General features: G+C 45.7%; 1 protein-coding gene across 1 annotated transcript in view; it reads right to left on the reverse strand.

Moving 5' to 3' along the window:
• The window catches only part of LOC120319779 (valosin containing protein), a 33372-nt gene extending 13889 nt beyond the window's left edge, over positions 1-19483 (reverse strand). The window contains exons 1-7 of the mRNA XM_039369001.1: positions 19325-19483; positions 11996-12107; positions 10390-10562; positions 7827-7969; positions 4752-4882; positions 1574-1705; positions 1187-1289 (exon numbers count right to left, since the gene is read on the reverse strand). Coding sequence (XP_039224935.1) covers positions 1187-1289; positions 1574-1705; positions 4752-4882; positions 7827-7969; positions 10390-10562; positions 11996-12107; positions 19325-19341 — 811 coding nt within the window. The 5' untranslated portion in view covers positions 19342-19483. The remainder of the gene's footprint in view (positions 1-1186; positions 1290-1573; positions 1706-4751; positions 4883-7826; positions 7970-10389; positions 10563-11995; positions 12108-19324) is intronic.
• Positions 19484-21880: the final 2397 nt, after the last annotated feature.

Genomic DNA, 21880 nt, shown 5'->3' on the forward strand with positions numbered 1-21880 from the left:
AATGCTCACTAGATGGACTGTTGTAACTCGAGTACTACCTGTACTATTCTAGCAAACAAGCAGTGCTAGGGGCTGCAAAGCCTTTCCAACTTAGCATTACTTCAGTTAAGTCTGGACAAAGATATAACTTTACACACACACAGCCTAAAAAAAAAAAAAAAAAAGGAGTCTGCTTCTTTTTGACCGGCATTAACTGCACTGTGAAACCTGTGCACCTCTTTTAAGTTTGCTTAAAGGCACCTGGAGGTTTCCAAGGATACCGGCTGGCTTCAAAGGCAACTGAAAGGGAGAGCATCTTTCAAACTCAAGTATGAAAATGCCCAGGAGGACTCAGAACAAATCAGACTGTGTCACTAAAAAGGAAACTCTGTTTTACACTGTGACTCTGCTGCCTTTCCCCTGTGGTGTTTTTAAACGATTGCTTTTGATCTATTGCCGTCTTGCTTATTTTTATTGCATTATTAGCTTTAATTTTGCTTTGGGTTATTAACGAATGAGAGAATCTTTGTAATCACAATCGGAAGAATTAAGGAACTGCATGTTGAAGATTATTTACGTGAAAGCTGGGACATGACCACTGAAGTAAAGACAAGGACAGAGAAAGCTCAAACAGCATTCTTCAAAATGAAAAAGGTCCTCTGCAGTCACGACGTAAGCCTAAGACTAAAAATCAGGCTTGTCAGATGCTATATTTTTTCTATCCTGCTTTATGAAGCAGAGAGTTGGTCTCTGACAAAAGGCCACCTGAAGAAACTAGAAGCATTTGAAATGTGGATTTACGTATAAGCTGGGTTGACAAGATCAGAAATGAGACGGTGATAAGCCGCCTGGGAAAGCCAAGGGAAATCACCAAAACAATTAAAAAAACGAAAGTTAGAATATTTCAGACATGTGATGTGACACACAGAAAAATAGGGCATACTCCATTTAATCCTCCAGGGAAAGATTGAAGGCAAATGAGGTCCAGGCAGAAGAAGAACATCGTGGCTTCAAAATCTAAAAGAGACTGGTTTGGATAAAACTCAGCAGCACTTTTTCGTGTGGCTGCTGATAAAAACAGGATCGCCAACGTCCGATAACAGATATGGCACAAGAACAAGATGTTGAAGGCTCTGTACCTGCTGGTAGTCTTTCGTTTCAGCTATGCAATGCATACAGTTGAAACGGTCAACACAAAGCTACTCACCATTAATTAGAAAGAAAAACGCTCCAGTCTCGTTAGCCACGGCTCTAGCAATCAAGGTCTTCCCGGTACCAGGCGGACCATACAAGAGGATTCCACGGGGAGGCTGGAGAGACAGACACACATTTAGCCTTGGCAGGTTATGGCCAAAGACTTAAAGACTCCCAGAATCCTGCGAGTTGAAGTCCACAGGTCTTTAAAGCGGCCACAGTTGGACACCCCTGGCTTCAAGTTTAAGCACCAGCATAGATATTGCACGGGGTAAAGGGGGGCCTCACTCAGTTCCCCCACCCCACCCCGTGGATCAACACAAGGAGCAGCTGTAGGGTAGAGGGTCTGCCTTTAGTCAGTGCAGCTCAAGCTTCAAGGTCAGAGAGAGAAGTGCCTCACCTTCACCCCGATTGCCTTGAAGAGAGCAGGGTGTCGAAGAGGCAGCTCCACCATTTCCTTGATCTGAGCCAGCTGCTTTCGGCAGCCTCCAATGTCATCATAGCCCACCTCGTTCAGAGATTCCTCTTCGTCCTGGAGGCGATAAATACGAAAAGAAATGTCAGGAAAAACAAGGCGATGTTCACGTTGCATCGGCTTGGAAGAATTTAGTCCACAAACCCAAAGATGTCTGCTTTAGATACAGATAGTCCTCCTAGAACAGGGGTGAGCAACTATGGCCCCTGTACGACCTGTGGACTTCAACTCCCAGAATTCCTGAGCCAGCCATGCTGAAGGCCACAGGTCGTAAGGAGGTCATAGTTGCCCAGCCTTGCCCTAGAAGGGTGAGCTTGGAATCTCTTTAGAACAGGACACTGAGGTAGCCCATGACCTCAAGTGCTTGACCACCGGCTAACAAATGATTGCAGCATCCTGCAGTCACATGATTTGCAATCTTTTCTGCCCATTTATGGCAAAAAGTACCCATTGGGGAAGCTGGATTTACTTGATGAATTTATGATTCACTTAATGTGTCATCAAAATGTCATAAAATAAGGTTACAGGCACAGTGACTCACAACAGAAATTCCAGTACACATCCGTGTCATAAGTCAAAGACTACCGGCAGTGTTTATGCCAATAAAAGATCCTTTGTTGTGTTACTGCCAATTGTTTGCTTCCTAATTTAAGGGCACATTTTTCTACAATGGCTCTGGCAAACTTCCCCATCAAACGTTGTTGGGAAAGCTTAACAATCTTGGGATTAGCATATCTATGTTTTATGGACCATCTGTTTAAAAACACGGAAGGTTCAGAAAAGACAATTTAAACTAGTCAGGGTGACAAAACTAAGCGTGATTGTGAAGAGAGTTGGAAGGACCTCTTTTAAATTGGGTCAATAGCCCAATGGAAAATGCAATACAATTCCAGGCCCTGTGATGTACTGAACAGTTTCACATACAATGTGACCGAGTCTTCACACAGCAATAAAGAACATGAAATTTATAACAGGTGGTTCCATGAAGAGGTTAGCTGTGGGCTTGGTCATTCATTTTAACAGTTTTGAAAGGGGTTGGTTACATTCATGGAAGACACATCTACTGAGGGCTATTAGCCATCAAGAAGCAACGGATGGAAACTAACCAAAGAGAGAAGCAACCTAGAACTAAGGAGAAATTTTCTGACAGTTAGAACAATTAATCAGTGGAACAACCTGCCTCCAGAAGCTGTGAATGTTCCAACACTGGAAGTTTTTAAGAAGAGACTGGACAGCCATTTGTCTGAAATGGTATAGGGTTTTCTGCCTGAGCAGGGAGTTGGACTAGATGACCTCCAAGGTTGTTGTTGTTATTATTATTATTAATCATCGCACAGTCAGCCAGATCTTCAGACTGGATTTGGCATTTTTGTCTACCTATCGAGTCCTTATCAAGGACCTGGGATAGGCAGATGTGGATGTTTGATGGTATTACAGATATCATCGCAGGATGGAAGCAGTTCCTAGTAAGGCCACCATTTGCAATTGACTAATGGCGAATTTGTCAATGCCAATGATGATGTTCAAGTGGTGTTCCAATTGTTTTGGGATTGCACCTAAGGCCCCTATTACTATTGGTATTACCCTTGCCACAGTCTTTCTAGTTCTATTTGTAGGTCTTTGTATTTTGTTATCTTCTCCAGTTTTTTATTTATTTATTTATTTTATTATTATTATTATTATTATGGATCATCGCACAGTCAGCCAGATGTTCAGACTGGATTTGGCATTTTGTCTACCTATCGAGTCCTTACCCAGGACCTGGGATAGGTAGATGTGGATGTTTGATGGTATTACAGGTATCATCGCAGGATGGAAGCAGTTCCTAATAAGGCCGCCTTTTGCAATTGACTAATAGCGAATTTGTCAATGCCAATGGTGTTCAAGTGGTGCTCCAGTTGTTTTGGGATTGCACCCAAGGAGCCTATGACTATTGGTACTACCCTTGCTTGCTTTTGCCACAGTCTTTCTATTTCTATTTGTAGGTCTTTGTATTTTGTTATCTTCTCCAGTTCTTTCTCTTCTATTCTGCTATCTCCAGGCACTGCCACGTCCACTATCCAGACTTTTTTGTCTTTCTTATCGACAATTGTTAAGTCTGGGGTGTTATGTTGCAGGTGCTTGTCTGTTTGAATTATAATAATTATTATTATTATTATTATTATTATTATGCCTCTCTAAGCGGTTTACAGAGTCAGCCTATTGCCCCCAACAATTGAACGGAAGGCTGACCAAACTCCTGGCTGTGGGCAGAGTCAGCCTGCAATATGGCATTCTAAGCCCTGCGCCACCAGGGCCTATCATAAATTGATGGTTCTGTTCAGGGCTTTCCATTTTGAAGACTCAGCATCATCTCCCGGTTGGAGACATGTTTCCAAATCCCAATTGCAGGGGAGCAACATGACAAGGGAAATGCATCTCTGTGTCCTGTTTGTGGGCACCTCTGAGGGGTCCAGTGGTCCAACATGAAAAATAAATGCTGAATTATCTTTGCTTGACCTAGTAGGGCTGTTCTTAACAATCTTACGTTCAAAAAACATGGTTTACAAGCTCACAGTGATTGGATTCATACTAATCCAAATCTAAATCATCTTCATTATGATTAGTGCCAAAGTTCATGCAGGCTTTTTCCAACTATACTTCTGATGCCTAAATTCCTTCCAGATGAGCAGCTGCTTGGACAGCTCCCACCAAAGCAGCCACCTCAATCTGTGGCTCCAACCACGTTAACAGAATAACAGAGTTGGAAGGGACCTTGGAGGTCTTCCAGTCCAGCCCCCCGGCTCAAGCAAGAGACTCTCTATCATTTCAGACAAATGGCTATCCAATCTCTTCTTTAAAATCTCCAGTAATGGAGCACCCACCACTTCTGGAGGCAAGTTGTTCCACTGGTTAATAGTTCTCACTGTTAGGAAGCTTTTTCTTCTTTCCAGGTTGGTTCTCTCATTCTTCATAGGAACATTTGACCAAAGCCTCTTCCAAAAGGCTGCGGGAAGGGAATATCTACAAAGATCCATCCTCAAGGCTCTCCCGTCTCTCAATATCAAATGGTGCTTTCTGTTCCTCTATCTCAGCCCTGCCAGGTCTCTCTGCTTGAACTCACCTCTCGCTTGATCGGTTCTCCCTCACAGTGAATCACAGTATCTGGAGCCACTATGCAGTAGGGGCTGGGGTCTGTCTCCACCACCTTGAATTCCACTGCGCGCATGCCTCCGCGCACCAGGAAGATGTCCCCTGAAATCATCACCACATTCATGACAGCCCTCACGCTACCCCCGCCTCCGAAACAAGGAAGCCTGTCAGCAATCCATGAATTAGCATTGATGTTTAGGCCTTTGCAAGATCTGACAACATAATTTACCTGAAACATATAATAGTATCTACTGTTGTTTAGTCTGATTACCATAGCAGCCTCTGAACTTTTGGTGACTTAGAATATAGAAGGAGAAAGGTTTTTATACAGGCAAAATAAACCAGCATTAGTAACAACAGTCAGAGCTCATAAAAATAAGTGTAGAAGATAAGCAAGAAGTTAGGAATGAGGAATACCATAGATGACAATAGGTTTAAGTAACAGCAAATATATTTCTTTTTCAGGTTTACTGGACTACCCAATGGAAGTTGAAGAAAGCTTAGTTTTGATCTTCTCTCTGTTAGACAGGTAAGAAAGCAGAAGGATATTCCATGATTTGTTCATGTTCACCTTCCTTTTCAAGGGACATCAGCACTACGGGAAATCAGGTTCTTGACGGAAGGATGTAAAGTGTTATTATTTCCTCAAACCTGGACTATGTGTAAAAAGTTTTAGACATACCACACTTTCCCTGCTACAAAAAGATTATAATGGGTTCCTTGAAGGCGGAGGAGCCTGGCACACCAGCCTTTCAGGGTTAGCTGAGTGGAAAGATCCACTTCATCTTTGTGAACTGGATCTTTTATCAACAGATAACAGGATGTCATGAGATCGAGATTAAATTTGATGTTTGAAATTTGAGATGTAGTAATTTGCATAAAGGTATAACTGTGATTCCTGTATCATGGAAAAGTAAACTAGTTCTATTTTTATTTTATTTTCCTTTTCTTTCCAGTTCACTTTTTTTCACATTTATTTTCATCATTAGCCTGCTTTATTTAATCTTTTGACATAGAACCATGCTTGAAATGTTTAAACTGTATTCACACATTTTGCATTGTTTATCTTCATTTATTAATGAAAAAAAATCAATAAAAATACTTCAAAAAGAACCGCTCTCAGTGGCTATCATAGCTGTTCTTCTCCCCGAGAATGCTCAGAAATATCCTCCTACTGCCCAATCCAAGGGGCACATAAACTGTTAGACTGGCATCACTGAGGAAGCCAGCATGCTGATGTTTTCTGGCATTTACACAGTGCTTTGTAAGTAATTAAAGCCTTTCAAATACAATCCCGGAACAAGAATAATCCGGCATCGAACAAGAGCCGTTACTCAATATTGCAAATAGGAAGGCAGAAAGAGCTTGCATGCTTGTGTTAAAGTCTGGAGCTTCAGGGATGAAGGCAAACAGAACTCCGTGCACATAAGCACAATCCATCCAACCGTTTTCTTTTACAATAGATTTTTCCAAATTGGGGATACTGTGTATAAAATGCCCTCATCTTGCAATCCCTCAAATTGTTGAGCTTTTCCAAATATTCTGGGGAGAATGTCCCTAGTCTATGACATCATGACCATACTCCCAGCAGCTGTTGGGCATGGCAAAGATATACGTAGCCTGCTAGTTGAGAAGAGTGGTCTGCCTCTTTTAGACCATGCATTCTAATCTCCATCGCTTAAAATTGCCAGACTGACAAGACAGCTTGCCTCCCCACATCCTGCTCCCTTGCCCTAGATTAGCGGTAGCAACCTTGGCTCTTTTATGACTCGTGGACTTCAACTCCCAGAATTCCTGAGCCAGCATGGCTCAGCTTGGAAACCTCTCCCTTTCTCCTCAGCATGGCTGGCTCAGGAATTCTGGGGGTTGAAGTGCACGAGTCATAAAAGAGCCAAGGTTGCCTACCCCTGCCCTAGATCTTCATGCTTGTTATGGTGTTAAAGTTAAAAAAAGAAAGGTTTCCCATATCCACTTGTGTCCGACTCTAAGGGACAGTGTTCATCCCTGTTTCCTAGCCAAGGGAGCTAGCATTGTCCGAAGACATTTGCGTGGTCACGTGGCCAGCGTGACTATATGAATTCTGGGAGTTGAAGTCCACGAGTCATAAAAGAGCCAAGGTTGACTACCCCTGGGTTAAAAGATAGTTAACACCAATTTAGATGGAAGAAAAAGGAGGAGATAAGGAGGGAGACCCAGGCGACACAGTATTGAATAACCTATTGAATAACCGGAGGTCGTACAAATATTTATAGAAGTATATACCGAGAAGCTCAGATAAATAGAAGTATTAACTTAATAGAAAATCAATCTTATTATATATAATACAGATAGGGAAATTTAGAGAGAGGAGTTGCTCGGACATTATCCCGAATTGTATCTGAAGAGGGATGAGAGGGAAGGAGAGGAGAGGAAAGAGTAAAGGAGGGGGGGAAGGAAGTAGGAAGGTTGGAGGAGAAGAGGAGGAGAAGTGGGGAGAAATGGGAGGGGAGTGGTGAAGGAAAGGAGAAGAGGAAAGTAGGGAAGAAAGAGAAGAAAGGGAGAAAGAAGGTAGAGAAGAAAGAGTATGAGTGTGGATACAGTGAAAGGGGAAATGGGCGAGCAACACCAAAATTTATGTGTATGTATTTATTTTATTTTATTAAAAATATCTGATAGATAAAAAAAAGAGTAACAGAAGGCCAGGGGTGAGGGGTTTTGTGGCTCAACGCATTGGAGGATCAAAGGCTCCCCAACCCTTCTCTAGCAGCTCCTTTTAAGCCACATCCCCTTCAGGTCAGCTGGCAGGACCCTGCAGGCCTCTCTTTAGGGCAGAGGTAAGCAACCTTGGCTCTTTTATGACTCGTGGACTTCAATTCCCAGAATTCCTGAGCCAGCATGGCTGGCTCAGGAATTCTGGGAGTTGAAGTCCACGAGACATAAAAGAGCCAAGGTTGCCAACCCCTGCTTTAGGATATAGAAAGGTCAGAACACAATATCCCATGTGAAGACCTGTGGCAAGTGCCAAATGTCACTTCTCCACAGCCGGCTCACAGGCCTGGGCAATTACCTTTTCTGATGGGTCTGTAGGCTTCCAGGAAGTAGGGCTTGAGATAGACCTCAAAGAGGTTCCCTGTGATCCCTTCCACGGTGTCATCAATGGGCAGCACGTGGATACGCTTGCCGTACTTCACATCCGGACAAGGCTGGATGCTGAAAAGCAAAAGTGCCCCCCTTTATTCTCAGGTGCGGAATTTTTCTTTCTGCCCTCAAAGAATCCCCCATTTCCAGCCTTTGGGGGTCCATGTTTACCCCTGCTGAGGATCCAAGAGGGCAACCACTCCTCTTCTCCTTGCCTTAGGTCGCCTCATTTTGTTTAATAAACACAGGCAGTCGAGTTACAAATGTAACGGAGCCTGCCCATTCCATTCGTAACTCGAGGATTCGTAGGAGTGAATCTGGTAACCTGAATGTGATTTACTCCCAGCTTTTGCCCACACAATTCGCTAATTTAATGCCTGAGCAAATGGGTGGCTCATTAAGTGAACACGAGGTATCGCAGGGTGGGGAAGGCAGGGTGGTGGTGGTAGTTATGGAACAGGCTATCTTCAGACCACTAAGGCCTCACCCAATCCACAGCCTCTCTGTTTCTTTCTCTGCTCCCAGCAAGAGCAGAGGGAGGCCACCAAGGCCCAGAACGGATCTCCGAAAGCATGTGGCCACCTCCTCGGCCTCCGTTCTGGGCCTCAGAAGCCTCCTCCTGGCCTCTGAGGCCCAGAACAGACTTCCAGAAGTATGTGGCTACCGCCCACAGCCTCCATTCTGGGCCTCGGAAGCCTGGAGGAGGCTCCAAGGCCCAGAATGGACCTTTGGAGCCCCGGTGAAGCCTCCCCTGGCGTCCTTTCCAGGTGGCAGCAGTCCGGAAAAGGCCTCCGAAGCCCAGATTGGGCCTTCAGAGCCCCGCTGAAGCGTCTCCTGGTGTCATTTACGGGTGTCAAAGGCCTTTTCTGGGCTGCTGCCGGCCGGAAAGGACGCCGGGGGAATGCTTCAGCGGTCTCCAGGGGAGGCTTTCTGCGTGCCTCCGGAGGTCCATTCTCCCCTGGCTTCTGTTCTCTGTTGCAGAGAACAGAGGCCTAAATTACAATGAGAGAACATGAGATCAGTAGTGTGAGATCTCCTGCCACTGACCTCGCACGACTTTGCTTTACTTTAGGGCTCTATTTTCTGTGAACACACCAAAGGAAGCAGTGAAACAGCCCCAAAAGCGAAGGATCTCTCGATCTTCGCAATGTGAGTATCCACTAAAACCTAGGGAGACCCGGGGGGGGGGGGGAGGAAAGGAGGCAGGGAACAGCCAGAGTGAATGTTGCAGTGCCACTGCGGTCGTTCGTAAGGGTGAACAACTACCATGGTGCGGCAACATTCATAATTTCAGGACTTTTTTGTAAACACTAGGGGGCGCTTATCGCGTAACTTTGAACATTCGCAGGGGTAGGCAACCTGGCTCTTTTATGACTCGTGGACTTCAACTCCCAGAATTCCTGAGCCAGCCATGCTGAAGGAAAAAGGAGTGGTTTCCAAGCTGAGCCATGGCTGGCTCAGGAATTCTGGGAGTTGAAGTCCACAAGTTATAAAAGAGCCAAGGTTGCCTACCCCTGCGCTAAGGGAATGGGCCTGGGATCCTGCCAGACAGAACTCCTTAGCAGAAGCAGCAGCCTGCCTCTTTTACTCAGCCTGATGGGATGGGTAGCTGTGATCGGGAAGAGGTGGTCCCTTTGACAGACCGCCTCATATCTTGGGGAGGGGGCATTAAAGGTTAAAACCAGCATTTTGAATTGCACCCAGAACAAAACCGGCAGCCAATGCAGCTCTTGCAACAGAGGAATGTATGTCATCCTACGGGCACACATCACTTTCTACGCAGTTCATCATTCAACTAAGCCAGGGTTTCTCAACCTTGGTTATTTTAAGCACAGTGGACTTCAACTCCCAGAATTCCTCAGCCAGCTATGCTATGGAAGTTGAAGTCCACACCGTTTAAAGTGGCCACACTTGTGAAATACTGCACTGTTTTTCCACAGCAGATTTTTGAGGGTATGCATGAAATTGGGGAGGAAGGCGCCCGGGGGGGGGGGGGAGGAGAGAGAATTCTGCCATTGGAAAGAATGTCTTCCTTTATGAGCAGAATATTGGCTTTCAGCTACTCCTCAGTTCAATAACTTTTCAGGGTAAAAAATCTATCAATTCCTGGCAACTTCATAGTACACCTTTATGTACTTTTCCTGAAAACAGCGTGGAAGTGGATCTGACGCTGCCAGAGGGAGGGGCAGCTGTTCTTTGAACATCCCATTAAAGCTGAGCCATTAAGAACAGATCGATTTACAAGGAAGGGGCACATTTTGCAAAGTCCGGCTGCATTGGTAGTTTACGCAAAAATTAAACAAACTCTTTAAAGCAGGGCTCTTCCAACTTGGCCCTTTTATGACTTGTGGACTTCAACTCCCAGAATGCCTCAGTCAGGGACACCTGGCTGAGGAATTCTGGGAATTGAAGTCCACAAGTCATAACAGGGCCAAGTTGGAAGAGCCCTGCTTTAAACCCTTAGAATACCCGAGTCCTTCTTGCAGCCTCACCTGATGACGTCTCCTAGACGCACCCTTAGGTTGTTGCGAACCACTCGGTTCATGCGGATTTTCTCATCCGAGCAGGAGTCATCGGAGAGCACAATGCAGACGGCCTCTCGCCTTTTCTTGCCTTTGAGGAGGACCGTGTCTCCCCTGAACAGCTGCAGTTCATCCATCTTGGCCTGGAAACAGTGAGTGGAGAGAGAAAAACAACTACTCAAAACCGGGGAATCCGGGAATGGACTTTGCTTGCTTGAAACTGGATATCCTTCAACTTACTAGGTCAGGGGTAGGCAACCTTGGCTCTTTTATGACTGGTAGACTTCAACTCCCAGAATTCCTGAGCCAGCATGGCTCAGTTTGGAAACCTCTCCCTTTCCCCTCAGCATGGCTGGCTCAGGAATTCTGGGAGTTGAAGTCCACGAGTCATAAAAGAGCCAAGGTGGCCTATCCCTGTACTAGGTCAACCTGATAGATGGGACCCGAGAAGTGGGGATTACGCCTTCTTTGGGCATTCTGGCTGCCAATTAGGGGGTCTGTGGTCCCAAGAAATCCTGAACAGGTTCATACAGGTAAGTCCTCGACTTATGACCGCAATTGAGCCCAAAATGTATGTTGCTAAGAGAGAAATTTGTTAAGTGAGTTTTGCTCCATTTTATGACCTTGCCACAATTGTTAAGTGAACCACTGCACTTGTTAAGTTTGTAATGCAGCTGTCAAGTGAATCTGATTTTCCCACTGACTTTATCAGAAGGTTGCAAAAGAGGGATCACCGTGGCTCCGGGGCACTGCTACGACCCAGTTGTCAAGTGTCCAAATTTTGATCACCTGACCAGGGGGATGCTGCAACACTCATAAATGTGAAAAATGGTCATGTCACTTTTTTCACTGCCGTTGCCACTTCACACGGTCACTAAACGAACTGTTGTAGATTGAAGACTACCTATAGAGTTGAATAGTTGTATTAACTCAATAGCACAAGAAAGACAAGCACCTTTATAGGATGGGAATTCACTTTGATCAGGCCAGACTACAGAGACAGACTTTTCAAATATGCATCCATGTTGTATTTTGGTAAAACAGGATTTTGACCATGAACAACACCATAGCCCAGTGTTTCTCAACCTTGACAATTTTAAGGCACGTGGACTTCAACTCCCAGAATTCCACAGCCAGCAATGCTGGCTGTGGAATTCTGGGAGTTGAAGTCCACGTGCCTTAAAATTGTCAAGGTTGAGAAACACTGCCATAGCCAAACAAACAGAGGCTTGTGGAAATCTTTTAGCTTTTCATGGTGGAGAGGAGAAACTGTTCAAAGATCATTCAATATTTTTAGTCTTTTTAATGATCACTGAGAGACGCATGCTGCGCTCCTCTGCAACAGGGAAGAACTGTGACGCTATAATAGGGGTGGGGGGAAAAAATACTCATGCACAGACCAATTGTGAGGAGCCAAAATTTTTGTTGAGAAAGAAAAGGAACAGACTACAGCAGAGCAGCTGATCAATAAGCTCCCCCACAAACAGCTTGGAGAAGCAGGCTTGCTTCCTTCTGTTTAAATTTCCATTCATCTGCCACCAGCTCCATACTATGACACTATGTAGCACACACACACCTGCGACAGCGACACCACACTGTTGTCCTCATTGATTGCTTCATCAACAATTAACCGATTGGGCCGGTTCTTCTGCTTCAGAATTGCAGTTGATAAATCATCCGCTTTGGAACTGTAATCAGAAGAAAGAGTTGCTGGTAACTTTAGAAACAGAACCACACCCCATTCTATTTTTTCATTCATGTGCTATTGCTTTTATTCTTAAATAAGCATGTCCTATTAATACAACACAAAAACTAAAAGTATTTTAATAGGCTCTTCAATTGGCTTTCTGCTAAGCAGTTATTGATCAGAAGTGTTCACAAATCACTTACTACAGTACTTAAGAGATCGGTAATATGCACTGCAAAAATGACTAGCAATTTTGCTACGAGAAAAAGAATGTTTGTAGCAGCCTTTGGCAGTAAACTTTTATTTAATTCCCAATATGAGAATTTCTGGCCAATTTCAAACATGGACAAAACTTCTTCTTTCACTGAAGTCTTAAGGAAGAAGTTACATCATTAAAAGAAACCATTTCTAGAATTTCCAAAAGGCATTTCAGGTTAGTTTATGTCAGAACTCTGTAGAGCCCTTCCTACCCCTATCCTTGTTTGCACTTCTCACAGAGAGGGCGCTCAGGGATCACCAGACCAAGGAAGGAGGACACTTTCATTTACCTACGTGGACACTTTTCAAACTTCTTAAAGAATGTGACTAATAAAGAGCCTAACCTTTGCTCTGGAAGTGAAAGTGCACTGGTGCGCAGTGCTCCCTAGCAACCCAACTCCTGAGCATGAGTTTGCATACAACTACGATCTTTACCCTCACAAAAAGTGATCGTTTTGTGTCTTCCAATTGTAGACACAAAAACTTCAAGAAACAATTTAAGGCTGACAACTTGAGGATGATGGGCCTTCTTCCGAGGGCGTGTCTTTTTTTTCTGGTACATGTCCCATCAAGCATTACTCCACCTGCATGTCCCAAAAGTGCTTTTCCCAAAAGGCAACTGGACTTCTTTGGAGTTTTTTTTCCCCTTTGAAAACTTTTTGCTTCTCATCCTACAAGCTTCTTGGATGAGAAGCAAAACATTTTCAAAGGGAAATCACCAAGCAAGTCCAGTTGCCTTTTGGAAGAAACACCTTTGGGATAACCATGACCTGGATGATGGAGAATCTCCATAGACATTTACTCCACCTGCAGATTCCGTGATGCTGAATTTCAAACAGCTTCTGTAAAGTCTTCTTTAACCATTTGAGTAAGATTAAAGACTACAGACCCAGTCAAGCTAGATCCCAGAAAGATGACAGAGGGAAGATCCCAAGGGAAGGAAGACTCTTTCATAGCCACAAACTAGTATGAAAACCCACTAAATTCCTTATACAAACTTGTTACTTTATCTTTAAGCAGAAGCTGAAACACTGCAGTACACCCCTTTACTCTTAACATATTTCTTCTGAAGTGTTTGATCCGATTTCTAATGACACCAGTCATAAGGAAAAGAAACAGTAATTAAAACAGTATTTTAGTCCACTGAGATGACAGGCAAACAGCTCGTGAAGTGAGCATATCCAAACTGACTAGGTATCGTGGTTTGCAGCTTCTGTATTATCTGACTCAGTGTCTCCAGGGTGATAGATAAGAAGGTAAAAATGCTGAGGATACAAGTCCCTCAAATTCAGCCAGCTGAGCCAAACTAGACTGCCATATGGAAGAGATGTTGACTGCATCAAAACATCAGCCAAATTGAGGTAATAAAACAGAAATAAAGCAGATGCAGGAAGGACACAGTGAGAATCAATACAACCCTTTTCCGACTTACCCAAACCCGAGGCCATTTTAATTTCCCAATCGTTGTAAGGGCCTCTGGCAAGCAACAGAAAAGCTGTTACCGTGATTCAAACCCTGATGACACAGCAGTAAATGACCAGGTTAGAAGGATTTGTTGACTTGAAGCTGCTCAGAAAGCTGTTCCTGGAGCCCCCAGGGCAGTTACTACCTGGATAAAGTAGAAGGCAGAATCCCTGGGGGCAGAAAACACCTGATTCAAGGGGCCCGGCTACGCTTGCTCAGCTAACATGGCAAGAAAGCTTTTGCTAATAAAAAGAAGCTGGCCCTTCAAGCTGGGCTTTTCTCTAAGACAGGTGATGCTGACACAGACTGATTCTTTGGGTTGTCTGCTTACTATTACATCATAGACAGAAAGGACTTTTGTGTATTTATTCTGAGGCTCTGAGAACATAATGCATACTAAACCTCAGGAGGTGAGTGAAGAGCTAACTTTTTTCAAGGATGAGCCATCCATCCTATATAATAGTATTAAATACCTGCTGACAGCTATCTTCCTTCCATGGGATCCTTGGAGCTACTTAGGCTTGACCTTGGGCTCAATCCGGAGCTACAAATATCCTCTCCCATCCCTATCTTCCTTCCCTAATTTCAACTTATTCCATTTCTAAAGTAGTAATGGAACTTGTTGAGCAGCCTCTGACTTTTTAGGTGATGTCAGTCTGCCAGATTATACCTTCTCTGTCCAATGACCATCTGGAGTGCTTGGCAGCACAAAGGCATTTACAGTACAGATTAGCGAAGCAGTTTCAGGGGCATAAACCCATTTGGGCCCACGAGGCAGCCTCTCTAAACAGATCTGGCTTTAAGCAGTCATGGAGAAGAAAGCAAGATTTCTATGAAATCAGAAATGAAAGACAGAAGTAGGTTTTCATCAGGAAAGGTTTTCAACCCCATGGAGGTGTGAGGTGATATTGTATAAAGTTGGCTTGTGAAAGGCTCAGTCCCTGCCCTCTCCACTCACAACTGGGAAAGCTTGAAGGCCAACTCCCGGCTGGTAGTCAGGGCAGACAACCAGACAAAAGCATTCAACTGCCAGACTAACACCTGCCTGGGCTCTCCCCCCACTGCAGCACCTGCTTCAGCTGTAATTTCAAAGGTGAGATTCTTCTGACTACATAAACAGCCGAGGACAGCCCTTGAGATAATTAAGTGGGCTGTCCCTGCCCACAAACCCAAGGAGCTCTGGGAGAGGAAGCAGACGAAATGCCTAGAGATGATGACACCAGAAGCCATGGGGGCACAGTGGTTAGAATGTAGTATTGCAGGCTAGCTCACTGCCAGGAGTTCAATCCTGACTGGCTTAATTATGACTCAGCCTTCCATGCTTCCAAGGTTGGTAAAATAAGGACCCAGATTGTTGGGGGCACCATGCTGACTCTGTAAACCAGTTAGAGAGGGCTGTAAAACACTATGAAGCAGTATGTAAGTCTAAGTGCTATTGCTATAAAACAGTGGTCTTCAACCTTGGCAACTTTAAAACTTGTGGACTTCAACTCCCAGAATTCCCCAGCCAGCCAGACTTCGATTCTTGGGAGCTGAAGTCCACAAGTCGTAAAGTTAAACAGCAAATGAATGCAAACAAACATAGATAAACTCTCAAAGCTGAATCTGCACCATGGCAGTAAGAATGATGAAGCAAACCACCTCTCTCTCCTTCTCTGTGGCTGCCTGGCAGCTTTGAAACTGAAAGCCCTGCGACTGAGCTGTTGTGAAGCATCTGGTGGATCAAATCGCTTGCATCTGGTCAGAGCTGGAGGCCAGCTGAGCAACCCCTGCTGAGAGGATGAGGGCGTCATCTTGCTTAGTTACCTAAGATCCGTTTGAGCCAATAGATCTTGAGGAACTGGACAGGGTCGTCCAAGCTATTAATGCAGCCACCTATAAACCTGAATCCTGTCTTACCTGGTCTGTGAAAGCTGCTGGGGAAGTGACAGGAAGCTGATTTGCATAGTTCCAGGAAGGGGTATTCCCTCCTCCAGAGGTAATCACACAGTCTATCTGTTTTAGGCAATTATTGCATACTCCCAGTCTTGCCTTAACTTAAGCTAGCTTGCAAAGTGTTTGGCCAATAGAGAATCCTGAAGGAAAAGCATGATCTAGGCCAGGGGTAGGCCACCTTGGCTCTTTTATGACTCGTGGACTTCAACTCCCAGAATTCCTGAGCCAGGCATGGGAGACAAAATGCACTAGGCATCCTAGGAGATAACCTGTGGTGGGATGAGAATAAGAGGGATATGACACCTTGGTCTTGCAATGTATTTTGGTAGCTTGTCCCAAAGGTGCTTTTCCAAAAAGGCGAGTGGACCTTCTTGATTTTTTTCCTTGAAAATGTTTAATTTCTCATCCAAAAAGTTCTTGGAAAAAGCACCTTTGGGACAACCATGACCTGGGTGATAGTGAGTCTCCACAGACATCTTTAGGAGAGTTGAACCTGGCATAGTGCAATTGGTGGTCACGGCCAGCACAATTTTTACACAAATACATCTTGTGCCAACTGTGGATCAGAAAACTTTTGTAGACAGCCATTCAACCCCTCATCACTTCATGGCTCAACTACTGCAATTCACTCTACATGGGATGGTTCTTGTGACTTTTAAAGCAAGCTGCATTTTGAGAAATATGCCTCCATGTTTAGATTGATATGTGAGGGAGACAGTGGCCTCCACATCTCCCAATTCTATACCATGTAGCGCTCTAAAAGTAATGCAATGCTCTCTATACCTGGCTTCTGTTATCAAATTACCTACTGTGTATGATTCCACGTTAGTTTTTGATTAATCTTCAACAGCAGCTCAGTGAAGAAGGCACTGCCATAATTGAGACATGATGGGCCATTTTAGCCAGGTCCCACTTCTCAAGGAATAAGATGGAGCTGGGCCACTAAAGATGGCCAAAAGCATTTGGTGTCAAAGTCTATGAAGAGTCCCTAAATTACAAACTTGGCCTTTCAAAGGGAAAGCCACTCACTCCAGACCAGTCAGGTCTCAACTTCTGACTCATCAGCTCTACTGATCAAGCCACATCAGGATTCCATCTTAGCTGATGCCCATCTCATTGCTATCTGTATGTTTTTCAACTTTGACAACTTTAAGCATTCCCCAGCATGCTTGCTGCCAAATTCTGGGAGTTGAAGTCCCCACATTTTAGAACTGCAGGATTTGAGAAACACTGCTCTGGTCCATGGCTCAGAACCTTAACAGCTTCCATGGGATGCAACTGAAAAGAACTATAGAAATGGGTGATGGCTGCTGACTGATGGAACTCCACCAATACTGAATCACCTTCCCCACCAGTTTCAAAAGAAAACTGAACAGCCTGTGTCTTACAGAAGAGAATTCTGCAGCTTTTTGCGAGCTACTGGCCACAGGCTATGTAGACATCCCATAGTCCTAGCTACTGAGATTTGTTTTCAGAAAGGCCTAAAACTATCTGTTATGCTTCTAACCTTTGCAAGGAATAATGGCCAAATGGTATCCAAACCTGCTGAGCCATCCAACAGAACCACAACAGATACACCCCAATCACTGTCCAAGCATAGACCACTTACTAAGTTGGGGGAAAAAATGGTCTTAATCTCAAAACTGGGAGACACTCAAGATACACAAGGATGACTGGAGCTACTTTTTAAAAAAAGTAGTTTTTTCAATAATGTCCAGAGATCTCAAGAGAGAAGGAATCCTTCTGCCAAGAGATCAAAAGGAAACAATGGGGAGAGATGCCCCTGCCTATTTCCTAACTGTAGCGATTCACCTAAACAACTAGGAATATTTCTGTCTAAAAACTGAAGAATGACTAAAAGGGATCCAGGCTTACTCAGATGATAAGCAAAGACAACTTCTTTAACAAATGTCTTAATGCCACTTACCTTAAAAAGAAGAGAACCTGTCCAAATGAGGCATTTACAATTTCCATTGTGTGCTTGGCTAGTCCTTTTCTAGCAACTTCCACAAGCCAAGATGGACAAGAATCAAAGCAACTTCTTCCTCTAATTACCCACATTTTCAAGTCCAAATTCATGGAGGAAAACCAACCCTCTGCTAATTCAATCAAGTCAAGAAAACACACCTCAATAGAAGAGAATGCACTTAGCTCAGGGCTGAACTGTGGAATCCTGGTGCCCTGAAACTAAACTCAACCGATATAAATAAGCTTGCCAAAGCACAGAGAGTCCCAAGGGCTCCAAAACACACTTCTGACCCAAGTCAGTAGGGGTAAAAGCCCCCGTTTTTAGCTTTGAGGCCTGAGCAGAGCATCTTATCTTTCTAATCACCTAAACCAAGTACACCCAATGGGGTGGCACTTTAGACAAAGCAGAGAGAGGGTGTCTGTTGTCTTCTCACTCACTCATCTCATCATCGGCTGAGATACAGCACTGCCCTAAACCAACCCTGGAACTCCCTGCCGTGATTGTGCAGGTTGTGGAATTCTGGGAATTGAAGTCCCTTCTCTGGCCGGCCTCGGGGTGGGGGCAGGAAGGAACCGCACCGTCTCTGGAGTCCCGAAGGCGCTTCCCCCCCCCCCCTCAAGAGGCACATGGACTTTGTTTTTCCTTGAAGACGTTTCGCTTCTCATCCAAGGACCTTCTTCAGTTCTTGAACTGAAGAAACTCCTTGGATGAGAAGCGAAATGTCTTCAAGAAAAAACAAGAAAGTCCATGTGTCTCTTGGGGGGGGGGGGGAAGCGCCTTCGGGACTCCAGAGACGGTGCGGTTCCTTCCTGCCCCCACCCCGAGGCCGGCCAGAGAAGGGACTTCAATCGTGGATCTCCGGCGCCTTTAGGGCAATCGTGAATCTCCGGCGCCCACCCGATGGATGGCTGGGGCAGGAAGCCGGGTCTTCTCGCCAAATCTACCAGGAAGTCCCACGGGGCCCAGGGAAAAAGGGGGCGGCGGGAGCTCCCTCCACCCTAATTCAATGGCCTCCCCGGGCGAGGGTGGGGTCCACGCGGCCCACTCCAGGAGGCTTTAGAGGGTTCCCCAAATAAGCCCGGCTGAACCCAGGCCGGCTACCGGCCTAGTCACGCCGCTTCCCGGCCGGGTGGGCGAGGCCTCCAGAGGGCCACCGGCGCCGGCCGAGCAGGCGAGGAGGGAGGCCTCGCCGGCGTCCCCCACCCCGACCGGGCCCTCCAGACCCTCCCTCCGAGGGCCTTCCTTGCCGGGGGGCTACCCCATCGGCCCCTCTCGGCTCCCCACAGCGAGGCGTGTCTCCCAGCTTCCATGCCGGCCCCGAGGACGCCACGACCACCCGGCCCAGCCGCCGCATGCCGGGCCCCGCCAGGCCGTTCCGGCCGCGGCTGGGAGAAGCGCCGCGGCTGGCAGACAAAGGCGGAGCAGCGCTTCGCTCGATAAGGCCGGGCAAGAAGCCCAGCGCCGCGGAGCCAACGTCGCCGGCCGCAGCTCTTCTCCTGCCGGCGCGGAGACAAGGGAAGGCCGGGCGGGCCGGAGAGACACGGTGGGGGCAGCGACGGTGGCTGGTGGTGGGGTCGGGTCGAGGCACTTACTCGGGTCCCGAGGCCATGGCTGCAGGCGGCGATGTGGGCTGGCGCGGTGGCGGCGAGGGTCACTTCGGCTCTGCCTGTTCCGCGCTGGGTTTTTCCCCTCAGCGATCAGCGCCGACTCATCGGGGGTGACGCTCCGCCCGGCGCGCTAGGCCGCACTCTGCCTAGCAACAGGTGGCGCGGCGACCAATCCGAAAAATAGAGACGGCCACGCTCGACCAATCGGAGCCCCAAGCTGAAACGGCTTCCCACCCTCCGCTAATAAGGAAGCGGGCTCCTCCAAGAAGGCAGAGCCGCCCGGCGACCGGGCGGACCAATCAGATAAATCGGCCGACGTCCGAGGCGGAGCTAGGAAGATTTCAGATCGAAAGGCCAACTCAAAGGCCCTTTCCGGCTAGCGACGCAACGCTGATTGGGGGGTACGTCGAAAAAACTCGCAGCCAATTGAAAAACGGAGAGATTGATTGGCACGACGGCACTCTTATGGAAATAAGCCCCTGTGCCAGAGTAGGATGAACCGGGCCGTGGACGACCCCGGAAGTAGTCCGCCAGCGTGGCATCATGACGTTGGGAAATTGGAAACCTGTTTCTGAGCATTTGCTGCTGGGAGGATGGGCCTTGTAGTCGCTCGCGTCTGAAGGCTGCCCAGGTGGTGGCAGATCCGATAGTGGGGCAGCCGTGGGAATCGCTGTCGCGGGTGGGCAGAGGAGAGGAGGCTGGCAGGGCGCTCCTTCGCCCACCTGGAGTCGGGCAGCCTCTTGCGCCGCCTTCTGCTCGTTCCTGAGCTGAATGAAAATTCCTCGTGACACATTAATAGGCGCCCAATGCCCCTAACTCAGGGGTAGGCAACCTTGGCTCTTTTATGACTCGTGGACTTCAACTTCCATTGCTGGCTCAGGAATTCTGGGAGTTGAAGTCCACGAGTCATAAAAGCCAAGGTTGCCTATCCCTGTTCTAACTCAATATTTCTCAATCTGGGCCATTTTAAGATGAGTGTGTGGGGAAAAGAATATTTTTTTTACAGAAACTGTAGAAGGGCATGCTAACCCTTGGAAGAAGACATTGTATATGTTTCTAATCTCATGAATTTTATTTAAGCATGGAAACTTTACGGATCAGAGGCCCCTGCTATGCTCAAAGCCAGTTTTAACTATAATTAGTTGTCATGATGGTTGTTTCAGAGATTAGCCCTCAGGAACTAATAGCTATAAAAGGTAATTTGTAAATAAGCGTAGGGAGTGATAGAATTTGAGGAATGGGAGATGTAATCGGGCGGGGAATAATGTGTTCACTTTAGGGCTAGGCGATTCGGATAGGTTGTGATGATTTGAGTACTCAGCTAATGAGGAAAAGGTGGTAAGTAAATTTGCGGCGGTGATAGGGAATATAAAGAAAGCATACAGATTTAAGGTGTCTACTGTACTTGTGAGTATGTGATACACCCTCTTTTCAAAGTAATAAAAAATAAAATAACATTGTTTTCTTTTGGAAGTTTTGGCTGGTGAATTGTTTATTCCAAATTAGACAATGAATTCTGGGAATTGAAGTCCACCCATCTTAAAATGGCCCAGGTTGAGAAACACTGCGTTCAAGTCTCCTTAGGGTCTCAAACAGCCAAGGCTAAATGTTACCTTATAATCATTGTCAGCTTCTTACATTGTTGGGAATTTGTTCACTCGTCTGAAGCACAAAGGATGTAGGCCTGTTTTTAGAAACAAACATACTATTGTCCCCCAGGAACAGGCCTGGATTCCCTGTTCATATATCCTTGCAGGAACGCAACAAGGAGATGGTGAGCTATATATAAGGTAGTCCTTGACTTAAGACAGCAGTTGGGACTGGAATTTTAAGTTGTAAGTTGAAGCACTCACATGACCAGACCCAATTTTATTGCCATTTTTATGGTGGTCATAATCCGAAACCATTCTCAGTCACAAATTGAGGTCATGTGACCACAGGCCAGTGCAACCTGTTGTAAATATGAGCTGATTGCCAAGCAGCCAAAATGCAGTCATGTGAAGGGGTGGCAACATTTTACAACAATTGGAAATGCTTTACAGGCCATAAAGCAACCTTGAGGCTGATTCTGAATGTTTTACCTGTATGATGGCAAACTATTCAATTGAAGGAACATGCTGCACTCTTTAGCAAATCACATTTATGTTGCACCTCTTCAAATAATAAAGAACCTTTCCTCTATTACTATTTATTAGGGTTGGTCACCCAGTTAGCCAAAAAATTTGACTTGATTTGGCATTTTTTGCCCATGTGTCAAATCCTTCCCAAAGACTTGGAATAAGCAGATGTTACTAAATTTATTGGCTACCCAACCCCAGTGGATTTGGACTGTAAATAATACAGTAATAATTCATTAAATTTATTTGCCATCCAACTCTCAAGTGTTTCTGGATAATTTACAATTGCTAAAAACAGTAAAAAAAAAAACCAAGATCAATGCAGAAAATAAAATTTAAAAAAAACCACAAGACATAAGGACAATGAGGCAGAGGGGAATGTAAAAGAAGAAAGGGGTATCAGCCAGATCTTTAAGCCCTTGAA

This window comes from Crotalus tigris, unplaced genomic scaffold (assembly GCF_016545835.1).
Source record: "Crotalus tigris isolate CLP2741 ecotype Arizona unplaced genomic scaffold, ASM1654583v1 scf7180000020963.25688851:1431469, whole genome shotgun sequence".
Taxonomy (NCBI): Eukaryota; Metazoa; Chordata; class Lepidosauria; order Squamata; family Viperidae; genus Crotalus; species Crotalus tigris.